A 15,786-nucleotide genomic window follows, 5' to 3' on the forward strand; every position below is an offset into this window, starting at 1 on the left:
AGATTTTTTTTTTTTTGAAACATAGAGAATGGTACTAGACCATCTCCAACCCACCTCTATTTTACTCTCTATTCTCTATATTTGGAGAGTAAAATAGAGAAGGAACACTCCAACCCATCTTCATATCACTCTCTATTCTTCATATTTAGAGAGATGAATAGTAATTCTCCAAATTTGGAGAACTACTATTCACTCTCTATTTTACTTTTTGATTATTTTATTATTATTTCTATTACTTTCTAATTAACATATTATTTTACATATAATGTCATTAATTAAATATTTAATATTCACAATTCTTTTTAAATGTAATATGATATTTTAAAAAATATATTATTTAATACATACTACTTTCATCCCAAATTAATAGTATTTTAATTTTTTCTAATTTTCGACAGTAGTATAATTTGATTTTATTATTAATTTTCACTATAAATAATACACAAAATTAAAATGATAAGATGAAAATTTTAATTTGAAAATACAATACATAATATGATAATTCAAATACAAGATGACAATATGATACATAACATAATAATTTAAATACAAGATCAAATACAATACATAACATAATAATTAATTCGCGATGAAACAAGAATCATGCCGAAAAGATGTTCAACGTGCATTCGGAGTTTTTGGAGAAAGGAAGTGCTACATAATATAATGATACATGTATTATATTGTACAACAAGATGATTGAGGATGAACATGATCTTAATGCACCAATTCAAAATGTCGTAGAGGCTCCAACTCCAACAACAGAAATGGTGGTAGATGAAAATCTCCGATTTGAATAATTTTTAGCTAGACATAAAAAAATTAAGGACAAAAATGCTCATTTTGAACTCCTTAATGCATTAATAGAGCATTTATGGGAGTAATGTAATTATTTCAAAAATTGAGTGTTTATATAATGTTTATGTAATTGTATTTCACTTTTATATGAATTTGCTCATTAATTTGTATATTATATAATATTTTCTTGCAATTTATGTTATTTAAAATTTAGAATAAAATATAATTTTATATTAAATAAAAAAATTGAAAAAATAAAATTTTATATCACATGAAAATTATATAAAGCAATTATTGGGAAAAAATATAAAATTTATATTATGAAATAAGAAAATAAGAATGAAATAGAAATAATAATATAATATTAAGGAGAGAGAAAAAAATTCATTTTTATAAAGTAAAATAAAAAATTGAATTGGAATTGATTGTCTGAAAAAATAGAGAACTCTATATTTTTTAAAGAAGGGAAAAGGTCCTGATTTACCCCTAAACTTTATGATTTGGAACTGATATATCCTCCGTTTAAAAAATGGCTCATAAATGCCCCTGCCGTTATAGAAATGGCTCATATATGCCCTTTTACTTAACAGATTTTTTTTTAATAAATTAAAAATTCATTTTTTTAACTTTAATTTAAGAAAATGTCATGTGGCTTTTAAAATACCCCACTTTCCACCATACCCTCCCGACCCAATTGGAAACAATAGAAACTCACCCGTTCAAATTAACTTCACTCATTTCATTTCATGGTTTCCACCTCAACAGAAACAAAAATAATTTTTTTGTTAGTATCCGATCTCATTTTGAGTGAAGATTGCTAATTTTAGGACATGAATACAGTTAAATAAATATTTCCCTTAATTGCCTCTTCTTTCGGCTATACAAGGACGAGAATGATTTCTTGATGGCTTTGTTCTGGGCATACATTTATCTCCTTTTCCAATTCGAGGGTTTCTTTTTTACCAGATTGTGTTTCCTCTCTTTATCCGGGGGTGCCCTCTGCTTGGTACATTTCTCAAGCAATTTGTTCTTTCTTATCCATTGATCTTTTTCACACTAAATGAACATGTTTGTTTAGAGATAGATTATCACTCACTTTTAGCTTAAGTTGTGGATTTACGGTATATAAGCTTACCTAGTTTCTATTTAAGATGGATCAATTTATAGACCCTAACAAAGTAAAGGTTAAATGTGCAATATTTAGGATGCATAACGCATCTCTTGTAATAATATTTGATGCTTGCAAACTTTGGTATGTTAAATGCTTGATAAATAACTGGGTTTATTATTTTGTGGGCACTTTAGGAACTGAGGCAGATCCAAGGAAGAAGGGCACTACTGCGGCCGCTTAAGTTTCTAAAGAGGCAGTTTGACGTTTTATTTTTATTTTGCCTTCCATTTCACCGATAAATCGAAGTTTTGAATATTCGTTTCTCAAATATCACCCGAACTCAGGATTGTAGAGCTCACTGGAACCCTCACAATTTTTTTTGGTTTCATTTGAGTGTGGAAATAACGAAATGAAATGAGTTAGGTTAATTTGGGTGGGTGAGATTTTTTGTTTCCAATTGGGTCGGGTGGTATGGTGGAGTGGAAGGTGGGTATTTTAAAAGCCACATGGCATTTTCTTAAATTAAAGTTAAAAAAATGAATTTTTAATTTATTAAAAAAAAATCTATTAAGTAAAAGGGCATATATGAGCCATTTCTATAACGGCAGGGGCATATATGAGCCATTTTTTAAACGGAGGGTATATCAGCTCCAAATCATAAAGTTTAGGGGTAAATCAGGACCTTTTCCCTTTAAAGAATAAAATAGAGTATAGGGTTGGAGATGACCTAATTGGGTAAGTGGCTAAAAAAAAAACTCCATATTATCATTATGAGTGTGGAAGCAAAAACTGTGTGTAACAGGAGCTTCAGGTTTCATAGCTTCATGGCTAGTCAAATAATTGCTCCATCGTGGTTACACTGTGAAAGCCTCTGTTCGTGATCCAAGTTTATACCTTTTTTCACTCTCTATTTTCAGAAAATAATGCTTTTTTTTTTTGGGTATTTGGGTTTGGATTCATTTGATGGAGGGATATGGGTTTGTGATTTTTGAAAAAAAATTGGTTTTTTTTTGGGTTATTTGGGTTTGGATTCAATTGATGGAGAAATTGGGGATATGTGTTTATGATTTTTGAAAAAAAATGGCAGAAAAATGTTGTTTTGTGTGTGTTTTTCATGAAATTGATGTGTTGTGTTTATGATTGTCTTGGGTTGTTTGTGTTAGTAATCTCTCCAAATACAGAGTTCTTTCATTTTTCTGAACAATCAACTCTAATCCATTTTTTTATTTTGATCTTTTTTTTTTAAAAAAAAAATCTCTCTTCTTGATACTCTCTCCGTTTCACAAAGAATGACCTAGTTTAACTTAACATGGAATTTAAGAAAATAATGAAGATTTTTGAATCTTGTGGTCTTAAATTAAAGTTATGTCAAATGTACAAAATTGCCCTTTAGTGTTGTGGCCTTAAACATGCCACGTGGAAAACTGAAGTTAAAATGTTAAAAAAAAAAAAGATCATTCTTTTTGAAACAGACTAAAAAGGAAAGGAGATCATTCTTTTTGAAACGGAGGGACTATTATATTATTATTTTTATTTTCTTATTTCATACGAATATAAATCATTTCTTTCCTTTTTCCAAATAATTCATTCTATATAACTTTCATATAATATAAAATTTTATTTTATTTTAGATTTCTAAAGAAAAGCATAACCACAATTACAACGATAACAATTCTCTGGATCATAGACTGGTTTTTTCGGATATTGTTAAATCTGAAAACGATCTATTGGTCTTCTAAATTATTTTTGTTATGTATTGCATTGTTATCTTATATTTAAATTATTATGCTATATATTGTATTTTTAAATTAAATTTTTAAAATTTTGTGCATTCTTCATAGTGAAAATTAATAATAATAGGGAATATCAAATTATATCACTTTAAGTGACGAAAATTAAAAAAAAAAAAATTATTACTTCGGGATGGAAGTAGTATATATTAAATGATATATTTTTTAAAAATATTATATTACAACAATGTTTAAAGCATATTTCCGAAATCAGAAAGTTAAAACTAGTAAAGAAAATAAAATCTGTAACAAATCAGAAATAATATCAATAAGAAAAAATTAAGCCCACTGAATACAGAGTGTGACCTTAAGAAAATTATTTCCCTCACGTATTTGAGGTTAATGGAATATATCCTCTTAGGATAGAACGATTTTACTCACCAGTGTGAGCAAAATACTCTAATTTATTTGTGCGGAAGAAGAAGTAGTTTAGCAAATCCGTAGTGAAAAGTCTGAGGAATCAAGATTTAAAAAAGAGTCGAGTTAAACATAGAATCATAAGAAAGGAAGTTGTTCAAAGGACCTACATCCACTCAGAATTAATAAACCAAAGTGTTTATAAGCTAGTTTGACGACTTATAAACTTAGACAATCACCTCCTTATATTAGTGCTTTTCTATTGTGTTATATTAATGTAATAATCTTTTTTTATTTTCGAATCCGCCTGTAGATGATCCAAAAAAGACAGATCACTTGACATCTCTTGATGGAGCCAAGGAGAGAATCCACTTGTTCAAAGCAAGCCTGCTGGAAGAAGGTTCCTTTGATGCTGTTGTTGATGGCTGTGAAGGTGTATTTCATACAGCATCTCCTTGTTACCTTGAAGTCAAAGATCCACAGGTTCCTTACTCATTCTCCTGATTAATATGGTTTTGATCTATGTTGCTGAGACTCTCTAAAAATGTCCGGATACTTTAAAACTAGTGCATTTTGGAGGATCAGTACGAGCAACATAGGTTTTGACGTCTACTTTTGCAAGCTTACTCTTTGGAGTTACGTAGTTAGTCTTGTTGTAGAACTACATAAATTGGGACGTAGAAATATTATCTAGATGAAGGGGTTGTTCTTCTGAGTACCATTTTTTGATTACTTCCTATTTTATGCACGAGTTAGTCAATGTCTACATGATATGTCTTCACATAAAATATACTGAGAAAAGTGCTCCAGTTTCCATGATAAAACTGTTGCCTCTGAATTCGCTTAGTAAATTCTTTTCGTAGTGTATATTGACACAGAAAGACTTAAAATGGCGATTGGACTTGAGAGCTAAATAGTTGAGAAAGAGCTATCAAAGCTATATTAGCTATAGCAGTCTTATCAAAAGCAAAAAAGCGCATAAAAAGCTCTAAGGTCCATTGAGGTGTTAAGTGCAAAGCGCGAATAAAATGTGGACTTCAAAAAAGGCACAAAGGGAGAAAAAAATATAGATATTGAATGAAAAATATATGAACAAAGAAACTGATTTTTTTTTTTTTTGATAAGATGAAATATCAATTGTTTAGTGCCGTCTATTCAGAAGAGGCTCATTGTCAAGGAAAAGTATGCCTTATCGTTGATGACGACACTAAAACACACATTAAGCGAGGTGTAGCACTCTACTGTTGTTCACCTTTACTAGTTAAATGTAAGAAACTTTCACCTATGAAGCTGGCTGTAGTGGTCTTCGATCTGTTAGTCCTATTTCTCTGTTCTAGTTTTTGGTTTTCCATCTGTTGATGTAATGGATTAGCCTTACTGTTAACGTGCAGGCGGAACTGATTGATCCTGCACTGAAGGGGACACTTAATGTTTTAGGATCAGTTGCGAAGACACCAACTGTTAGAAGAGTGGTTTTGACATCATCTACTGCAGCAGTTTCTTTCAATGGCAAGCCAAGAACGCCTGAAATGGTGATTGATGAGACATGGTGGTCAGATCCTGACTTTTGCAGAGAATCACAGGTGCCTTAGCTTAAAAATTCCATTTACTCTAACAATTACAAAGAAGTTATGTATAGTGTTTCGTTTACATCTTAAAAATTCTTGTCAAAACGTTTAAATCAGAAATACTCGTTATAATCATCTGAACTGGTGCTCAATCATTTCTATCGTAGATTTCACATTTTTTGAACTTTAATGTGCTATTTTCTGGTAAGTATCTATATACGCTAATCTTCTAGATGACTACGACCGTAATGTAAGGTTAGCTGTTTGTTCTTGCAGAATTTTTTTACATATGGCATAATCGATCACCTAACACCATCGTATTAGAGTAGGCCATTTTCTTGTTTTTATTTTCTTTATAAGATAAGAGTAGAACATATTTTTATGAGCGCGAGAAAATGATGAGGGACTGTCTTTTAAGAGGGATTGTGGGATAGCTCTTTTGGGGTTTGTGGAGCTAATTATGGACCATCTATTGTTGTTTTTGCCAGCTCTGGTATTTACTTTCGAAGACATTGGCTGAGGATGCTGCGTGGAAGTTTGTGAAAGAGAACTTTTGATATGGTTACAATAAATCCAGCAATGGTTATAGGCAGTTTGTTACAACCAACACTTAATACAACTTGTGTTGTCATCTTACAATTGCTAAATGGTATGCTTTATCTTACCGCAGCTGATTTGTCTTTTGATCTCGTCATTTGAACCTAGTTGTTTTTATTTTTGTTCTGTTTATGTTACTACTATGTGTTGGAATTCATGGTAAAGTTTCGTTTTGCTTTACTACAGGTTCTGAAACATACCCAAATACTACATCTGGATGGGTTAATGTTAAAGATGTCGCCCTCGCGCATATTCTAGCATTTGAAAATCCTTCAGCTAATGGTAGATATATAATGGTCGAGTCAGTTGCACACTACTCTGAGTTAGTACAGATATTACGCGAGCTTTATCCTACAATGAAGCTCCCAGAAAAGTAAGTTTCTTCTTCTACGTGTAGTACTATCTTCGATAAGGTTTATCTTCATGAAATGTGCATCTTTGATTTTGAAGTGATGTTTCACAATGTAACTAGAGCATGCTCAAAATACATAAAGTTGGCTCAAACTTTTCGATTAAACTCTCCAGGTGTGTTGATGATAAGCCAGTTCCGCCAAAGTACCAGTTTAACGTCAAAAATGCCAAAACATTGGGAGTTGAATTCACTCCCTTGGTTAAAAGCATCAAAGAAACTGCTGAAAGTTTGAAAGAGAAGAAATTTTATTGAGATGCATAGCAAGTAGAGAGAATTCTTCTTCTGTACCTTAATGTTCACCATAGCTTGGATAGATTGATATAATACAAACTTTTCTTACAAGTCGATTTGTGATCCAGAATTTTAATTGCGTAAACGCTTCATGTATGTAGTAGAAATAGCTTGCGTCCCTTGTATCGACGATTATCTTGGTCTATTAGAGCTACTTTTAAGCCATGTTATCTTTTGAATTTGGAAGTCATTTTGTTTGTTACAATATTTAGAAACTTACTATTAAAATGTGCATTTGGCCTGTTGTTTATGTTTGTGCAAGAACTGTTCCAGGATGTTTTTCTTCTCTTTTTAATAATGACAGTGTACGGGTCGTCATCAGTGGCGGAGCCAGAATTTTTAATTAGGGGGTTCAAAATCTGAAGAAATAGACACACGAAGTAGCCTAAGGAGGTTCAACATCTACAATATATACATAAAAAAATATTTTAACCATGTAAAAATAATATAATTTTCCGCCGAAGGGGGGTCGGATGACCCCCCTAAAGATAGGGTGGCTCCGCCACTGGTCGTCATGGTCGTATTTCAATTATTTCACGGGGTACTTGCTATCTCTACTAGCGTAGATACCGGTATCATGTCTTGTTTTTTCTAACAAAAATAAAAAATTTGTATTAATTTGTTAAAATGAGCAAGTAAAATGAATATTTGTTTTTGATATAGGGGTCAAGTAAAATAAGACGGATAGAGTATAAATGATTCATTTATTTCTATAATTGAGGAACTAACACAAACTAATAAAAGGATAAGTGAATCAGAACAACAACGATAAGATACTCAGTAAAATCTCATTAAGTGACGTCTGGAAAAGATAGAGTGTATGCAAACTTTACTACTACCTCATGGAGGTAGAGAGACTGTATGTGAAAGATCAACAGTTCAAGTGTATCAAGTCTTAATAAAGAAAGAAGAAATAAATGAAGAAAACATAGCAGCTAATAAGAAAGTCGTGTAAAGTTTACAAAAAAAAAAACAATAACTACATATGAAAAGAACTACAAGGTTACGACTAGTACTACGACATACACTAACAAGTCTAAACCTTCTCAAGGCAAGACAAAATTCTACCCCTACAAATCTTCTAATCTAATATGCGACCTCTACTCCTTCCTATTGAGGGTTATGTTTCCGATAATATGAAGTTGCACTATGATTTGTTTAATCACTTCTCTCCAATACTTTTTCAGCTTACCCTACCCCTTCGCCCACCCCTTACAACCAGCATCTCGCACCTCCTCATTGGGCATCTGTGCACCTCCTCTTCACATGCCCAAACCATCTCTTGAGACTTTGTCATAGCCTTCAAGCACCTTTAGAGAACATCTCTTCGGACTTTGTCATAGCCTTTTTAAGGTCCATATGTAGGTCCCTCCTACTTTCCCTATATTTTTCCACCAGTCTCTGCACAAGATGGATGGCTTCAGTAGTCCATCATCTCGGCATGAAACCAAACTGATTTTCGAAAATGGACACCCTTCTCCTTACCCTCATCTACTCCACTCTCTCCCAAATCTTCATAGTATTGTGACGTAACAATTTAATACCCTATAATTGTTATAATTTTGGATATCACCCTAATATATTTTACACAATTAACTAAACTATCTAATAGGCTAATGAAAACACACATAACTTTTCTTCAAAATTTGAAATCAAAAGTATCTATTATGAACATTTTATTAGGAATTAAGACATTTACTTAAAACAGAGTTTACTTCAAATATCTATGTAGAATATCCTAACAAGTTAAAGAAATTAGCTACATATAATGTCAATATAATAAGAAACTCATGCCTTGGTTAAAAAACAAGAAAAACTTAGGTCTACGTATACTGAAAAGAAAATATTTACACCATATAGTTCCATATATAATATTATACTCGATTTAGCCTATATGTATATACAAACACTATTAGATAAGGTCGATACACTATGCATAATATTAGTTATTAGGTTACGTAAAGTAATATTTTTATATTATACTCTATATATTTTTTGAAACAAAATTATTTTAAAAAATAAATAAATTGGGACTACCTACCTAGAAACTACCAAATATACCTACCAATAAAGGAGACAATATAGGTGGCTAATTTTAAGGATAATCTCTCAAATTACTTTTTTTTCCATCAATTCTTTATATACTAAAATAATAATACTGCACATTTTCTTTGTTTTTTTCTCTGTTTCTGCTTGTTTTTTTGCTGGAGAGAAATGAGTCTGATAGCGAAAACAGTGTGTGTAACAGGAGCTTCAGGTTACATAGCTTCATGGCTAGTCAAATTCTTGCTACATCGTGGTTACACTGTGAAGGCTTCTGTTCGTGATCCAAGTTTGTACCTTTTTTCTCTTTTTATTTTCGGAAAATGCGGTTTTTTTGTGGGTTATTTGGGTTTGGATTCATTTGATGGGGAAATGGGGATATGGGTTTGTGATTTTTGTGGGTATTGATTCTTGGATTTGAATTTTGAAAAAAAAATGTTGGTTTGTGTGTGCCATGCAGTTGATATACTTGGAAAATGAGTGTTTTTTTTCTGGGTTATTTGGGTTTGGATTCATTTGATGGGGAAATGGGGATATGGGTTTGTGATTTTTTTTTGTGGGTATTGATTCTTGGATTTGATTTTTGAAAAAAAATGGTAGAAAAAAGTTGGTTTGTTTGTGTGTCATGTAATTGATATGTTGTGTTTATGATGGTGTTGGGTTGTTTGGATCTTGGAATTTTAGGTTATGAAGATCATATGCTTGATTGTTTGTTGGATTATGTTGATAGTCTTATCTAAAAGCTTAAACTATTAGGGGTGGTTTGGTATGTGGAATGGTGGTTGTGATTATGGTGAACTGACTTTGCTAGTTCACCATAATCACAACAGATTTTCAATTAATGGTGGACTGACTTTGCCATGTAAAGCCACCGCTCATGTATTCATTCTCATGGGAAATGAGAAAATCCACCTGGTTGGGCAGAAAAAGCAAAATCATTTGCTAAGAGTTCTCATTAATTTAGCCGAATCCCCACACCCGTATCTGTACCTAGATTCATACCCCCGAATTTTTTAAATTTAGATTATGAAGGATGCGACCTCTAGATTCATACCCTCCCTCTTCTTTTTTTAATTCTTTACTTTGAGACTTTATACTCAATAGATAATCTTTTGACTTCCAGTAAAAATACATCTTAGAGCAAACCAACTCGCAAGCAGTTCCAGAGTAGGTTACAGTTAATCAATTAACCATGCCTCGCTCTTGAACTAAGTGATATGGTGCCTATGCAGATCCCTTTCTTCCATTATATTGTGTTCTTAGCTATGTCTGTATTGATTTAGAGAGATTTTAGATCTTTTGAGACAATCCCACCATGTCATTTAGAGTGTTATTTTCTCCTTTTAGCACACTTATTAAATAAATTGAGTCAGAGTGAAGTAAAGAAAAAATATCCTAAGGTTGATCTTGTTTCGCTCATCACTGGGACTTAAACTTTCAGCTCTCCGCTTATTTTATAATTTGGACAAGGGAAAAACTAGATATTTCATTCTTTGCCCGTGCTATAGGTCATGTTTACTGCTTATGTGTTGAATGCATTGTGATTTTTTCGTTCAGATGATCCCAAGAAAACGCAGCACTTGCTTTCTCTTGGTGGGGCCAAGGAGAGGCTTCACTTGTTCAAAGCAAACCTGTTAGAAGAAGGTTCATTTGACGCTGTGGTTGATGGATGTGAAGGTGTATTCCATACAGCGTCTCCTTTTTACTACTCCGTTACAGACCCACAGGTCCTTTCCGTTCTCGTAAATCTGATTTTGAACTGCTTACTCTTATTCTAGGTACTAGGTAGTGCTGAAAGAAGTCCAAAGTATAATGGCGGTTTCTATGTATTGATAAAAGTATTGCAGTCTGCATCTTTATTAGCTTAATATCAAGTAACCTTAGTTATGACAAACTCAATTTCATTTGCTATTCATCAAAGACAGGACAGTCTTCTGTTTCGGATAACACTAGTGACAAATGAGCCTTCTGGTACATTAAAGGAGCTAGATGCTATGCTGATGAACCATAGCATCTGTCCTGTTTCTTTGAATCAGATACTATATAACTTGCATTTCATTTACTCTGTTCCTAGATATTTTTTCCATTTGCCCGGTCACACTTGTATTTCTTTCTTTCTCTTTTTCCGATTGAAGTTTCACTATATATTCTTCTTCTTCTTTCAAGATCCTTCTGTATGCTTGTCTGTTTAGTAAATAAAACTAAGATTGTGTAAAAAAAAAGAATAGACTATGATAGAAAGCTGTAACAGTTTTGTTTCAAGAAATCCTTTCATCATTGTTTCCTCTCCCCTCTTGTAAATTAAGTTAGTTGTTACATCCTACTAGAGTGAAATTCTCAAATTAATATATTGTACTTGATAGAAATAGTGCGAGAAAATTTTGAATTTTATCTGTAAGATAAATTCTCCTTGACAGTCCTCTCTCTGCTTTGGATCAACTCATGTCTAGTGGTTATAAAACTATACGGTTATGGTTGGTTGAGGCAAGTTATCAGTGAGTAGGGGGTCTCCTCCATAATGGAAAAGTTGCGAGCTTGAACATCATGAGAGGATAATTAAATTATAACATACAGCTATTGGTATTTTCTCCTTTCAATGTACTTGATGTGTAATTATGAAGCTTAAGAATTTTGTAATCTTATCATGGATCTTGTTTATGGACTTTTACTAGTTGATATAGTTCACATTTGGTAGTCACACATAAGATTAATCACATTCTCTAGAAAACGATATGTGTATAATGTTAATGGTAGCCATTTTACGAAACCGACATCCGACTTGCTTTCAATAGTACTCAAAGTAAGTTAGCTTGTTTTTCCTTCTAGAGTTGGTTCCCGTTTCAAATCAACTCTACGTCTTCCCATGTTTCAGGCCGAATTACTTGATCCTGCTGTTAAGGGAACACTCAACCTTCTCGGTTCATGTGCCAAAGCACCATCAGTAAAACGAGTTGTTTTAACCTCTTCCATAGCTGCAGTTGCTTATAGTGGTCAGCCTCGGACACCTGAGGTTGTGGTTGATGAGAGCTGGTGGACCAGTCCAGACTACTGCAAAGAAAAACAGGTGTGCATATATTTTTCTCTTTTTTCTTTTTGAGCACATTCAAAGACAAATGAAGGTATTACCCATAGAAATAGCTAGTATTGAGCTATTCCTCTGGCTAGTCTTACCATTACTGTATGTGTTATAATATTTGTGGTCAACGTCAGTCTTGACAAATTGAAGTGTAATACTGTAGCATAAATGTGGGAACTCGGGGGCTAGGGATCTACAAAAGTTTTAAAATAGGAGCCGGAGATGTTACCTAAAACATTTGTAACAAAATATACTCTGTATAAGTGTCATCAAGATTTGTCATGAATTAGATGCACTTTGCTTAAAGTTACGTTTATCATGGTTTGGTTTTGGTATGGATGTAAGAAGGACCAGACACATTTCTCTTATTTTAAGGTCAACAAGAGCTCATTAACCGTGGTTCTTGACAACATGACTAGCTGATCCAATTTAAAGAATTTCCTAGTGCTTTTAGTCACTGCACTATTTCTTATTAATATCATAAGTTTCTATTTTTGCAGTTATGTCAACTTAAGTTTTTGATAATTTCTTACTTTTAGGTGTTCATCCAAGCACTTCCCTGGTTGGTGTAGAATTAGGAAGACACATTTTTTTTGGAGATGCGTGTTTTAAAGCTAGGCCGTTTCAGTAACTTTTCAAGTATAATGAATCATCTGATTTTTGTTGCTTATATCATCTGTTTTATATGTGATATTGATCAATTATGATTGAAAGCTATGATATTAGTTGCAATGTATCCTGTAAGTGGCCTTGTTTCTTTGCATGTGTAAATAAAGCACTCACATCCCATTTTTTCTTTCCTAGATTTCAATTGTTAACATCTCTCTATTTTCTCCTGTTTCCTTTTAGCTCTGGTATGTCCTCTCAAAGACTTTGGCTGAGGATGCTGCGTGGAAGTTTGTGAAGGAGAAAGGCATTGATATGGTTGTAGTAAACCCTGCTATGGTTATTGGTCCTTTGTTACAGCCTACACTTAATACCAGTTCTGCTGCAGTCTTGAGCTTGGTAAATGGTATGTTTTTAAACTTAAATTAGTTAGATCTTTACCTCAATTTGGTGTGGTCAAATGGCTTGAAAATGTTCAAATATAACAAATGGAATACCAAGGCCATGTGGAGTGCCAAGAAGGCAGAACATATATGCTGTAATATTTTTGTTTTTTGGTCAACATAAGTAGAAGAATACGTAGGCCACCATAATCAGCTCTAAGGAGAAGCTCATTTGCAAGGTCAAGGAAAAAAATCTGTCTTTATGGTCAACCTAGTTAGATTTCTCCAAATAATTTTACTAAACTAGATGGATCATCCTCCTAATATGAATATGACGAGAACATCCACTCTCTTATGGCATATAATAATGCGGTTAAATTTGAGAGTTATTCATCGAGTATACTGGGCCTGTTTGTCTTTTTGTTCTAGTTGAATGTTCTCCTGTTGCTTTGGCCTGAATGTGGAGGATACGTGGGTGTGGGGCTAGACAACAGGTGGGTGTTGGTAACTACAGTTAATGCAAAAGATGATGGTTGGGTGATATGCTTATTGAGCTAGAGGTGAAGTCACTCGTTAATGTTTTTCCCCTTTAAGCTAGAAGAGTTCTGAAGTAATTTACCTTTATAAGTTTAAATTTCAACCAAAGAATAAACTACACAGAACAATTGAGGTGGAGGATATAAATGATGAAAATGCATTAATAGGTCAGTAACTCGTGCTTTTTCTTTTTCCCTTTCCCTTTTTTCTTACGATATAATCTGTTTGACCATAAGGATGTCAACCATTCTTTTCATCATTTCAAATGTTCATTTTTCCATGCTATGTAGGTGCTGAGACATACCCAAATTCCTCTTTTGGGTGGGTTAACGTGAAAGATGTTGCAAATGCACATATTCTCGCATTTGAGAACCCTTCAGCTAATGGGAGATACTTAATGGTTGAGAGAGTTGCACACTATTCTGATATATTGAAGATATTGCGTGACCTTTATCCTACTATGCAACTTCCAGAAAAGTAAGTATTCATATAAAAAATAGGTCTGTTTTTTCTTGTGTTGGAACTTCTATATTGAGCTTTTATCACACAAATGTGCTATGTGGTTAGATGAATATGTTGATAGTGTTTTATGTTGAATGTGTAGATTCATTCTTGTTCACTTTGTGTGTGTGTGTGTGTGTGAGAGAGAGAGAGAGAGAGGAGTGCACAAGAGACGGTGGAAAAGTCTAGTGTTATTCTTAAAATGAAGGACAGGCAGTTTACTCTCAAATTTGATCTTAGTGTAATTTCAATCTCCCAATGTCACCTTAATATGATATGTTGCTTATCCACTCCGAGTCATTCATCGATTGAATGCTCTTTGATTTTATGCAACTTATATCCGAGGACTTGCAAATCACTAACTTGAACTAGACAATGCCCCCATAGATTTCCTTCCCTTTCTGGTGGTTGGACATGCATTGTAACCACAAGAAAACTTTATGTATGCCTAATTTAGTGTATTTTAAAGGTAACATAAAGGGGGAGGCTTTTTGCTGCAACCCGATTTCAGATTGAGACGAGGGACTCAGTGCCTTAACTTAATCAAGTGAACCTTCTTTGCTTATCTGTTCTTCCTTAATATGAGAAACCCACAATCCAATGCAGTTCTTAGAGAAAACTTAGAAGCAAGATGATAAAAATACTGAATAATTCTAAAGCTGTTCTTTCTTTCTTTCTTTTATGAACTTGTAATGCCTTATGCCATAATAAAGTCATTCTTATTTGACGACTCAGAGAACTTTAATTTGTTATCGTATCAGCCTAACTCGATATAGATAGGGAGTAATGATCGTTTGAAGTTGGTCCCTTGGTCCTAGTGCATACTCATTTGAATCTTTAGTTTATCGTTTAGTTTCCAACTTTACTTCGCCCTAGGATTCTCCTTAGACCCTAAATCACTTCAAACACATCTCGAATACTTGCTATCACGTCCAAGTGATATTGCACTAGTTTGTTATCCACCTTTGACATGCAAAACAACATTTTATGTATTCGTTATCACATTTATCGCTTCCAAACGAAATTCTTTGGGTCGCTACATTGTTGCTTGGGATTTTGTGAATATATATGATACTATTAGCTTTTCAATGAAATTGCTTGAACTGCATTCTTTCCAAAATAAACTATGTAGGTGTGCTGATGACAACCCATTGATGCAAAACTATCAAGTATCAAGGGAAAAGGCAAAAAGCTTGGGTGTTGAATTTACTACCCTTGAAGAAAGCATCAAAGAAACTGTGGAAAGTTTGAAGGAAAAGAAGTTTTTTGGAGGTTCATCTGCTATGTAAAAGGCTTCTCAAAGCTTTTATGGTTGTTACCAATAGTACCCTCCCCCCCTCCCCCTCACCCTCACCCCACACCACCCTACACACTTCTTTTTTCTTCTACTTTTGGCTAATTTTTTTAGAATTGAGAAGTCGAATGATATATCCGTTAATAAATTTCGGTCAGATGAGGTTGAAATTTGTTAGTTTCTATAGCTAGAGATTTTCATAGACTGGTTTGATAGAAGAAATTAGAACACCATTGTTGTGTTTTATTGAGTTGGTTTATAGGAGAAAACCAAATGGATTTATTGATATTTGAAGGTTTGAGTTGAATCCAAAATTTTCGGGCTCAATATCAAATTAATAGTTGATTTGAAACAATTTGGATTATTTTTCATTAAGCAAAAATGTGTAGTTAAAATTTCAATGTAAATTCTGACATTGGGAT

At 33.2% G+C, this 15,786-nt stretch overlaps 1 protein-coding gene and 1 pseudogene across 1 annotated transcript; both read left to right on the forward strand.

The window, feature by feature from the left end:
- Nucleotides 1-2,683: 2,683 nt before the first annotated feature.
- LOC125812545 (phenylacetaldehyde reductase-like) lies at nucleotides 2,684-6,885 on the forward strand (annotated as a pseudogene).
- A 2,156-nt stretch (nucleotides 6,886-9,041) lies between these two features.
- On the forward strand, nucleotides 9,042-15,702 carry LOC125812542 (phenylacetaldehyde reductase-like). The gene is made up of 6 exons (XM_049492023.1): nucleotides 9,042-9,256; nucleotides 10,525-10,694; nucleotides 11,840-12,031; nucleotides 12,893-13,055; nucleotides 13,860-14,046; nucleotides 15,203-15,702. Exons 1-6 carry the CDS (start codon nucleotides 9,139-9,141, stop codon nucleotides 15,357-15,359), a joined length of 987 nt encoding a protein of 328 aa, XP_049347980.1. The 5' UTR covers nucleotides 9,042-9,138; the 3' UTR covers nucleotides 15,360-15,702.
- Nucleotides 15,703-15,786: the final 84 nt, after the last annotated feature.

Source organism: Solanum verrucosum, unplaced genomic scaffold (genome assembly GCF_900185275.1).
Source record: "Solanum verrucosum unplaced genomic scaffold, falcon-dt-bn FXZP01000120.1, whole genome shotgun sequence".
Taxonomy (NCBI): domain Eukaryota; kingdom Viridiplantae; phylum Streptophyta; class Magnoliopsida; order Solanales; family Solanaceae; genus Solanum; species Solanum verrucosum.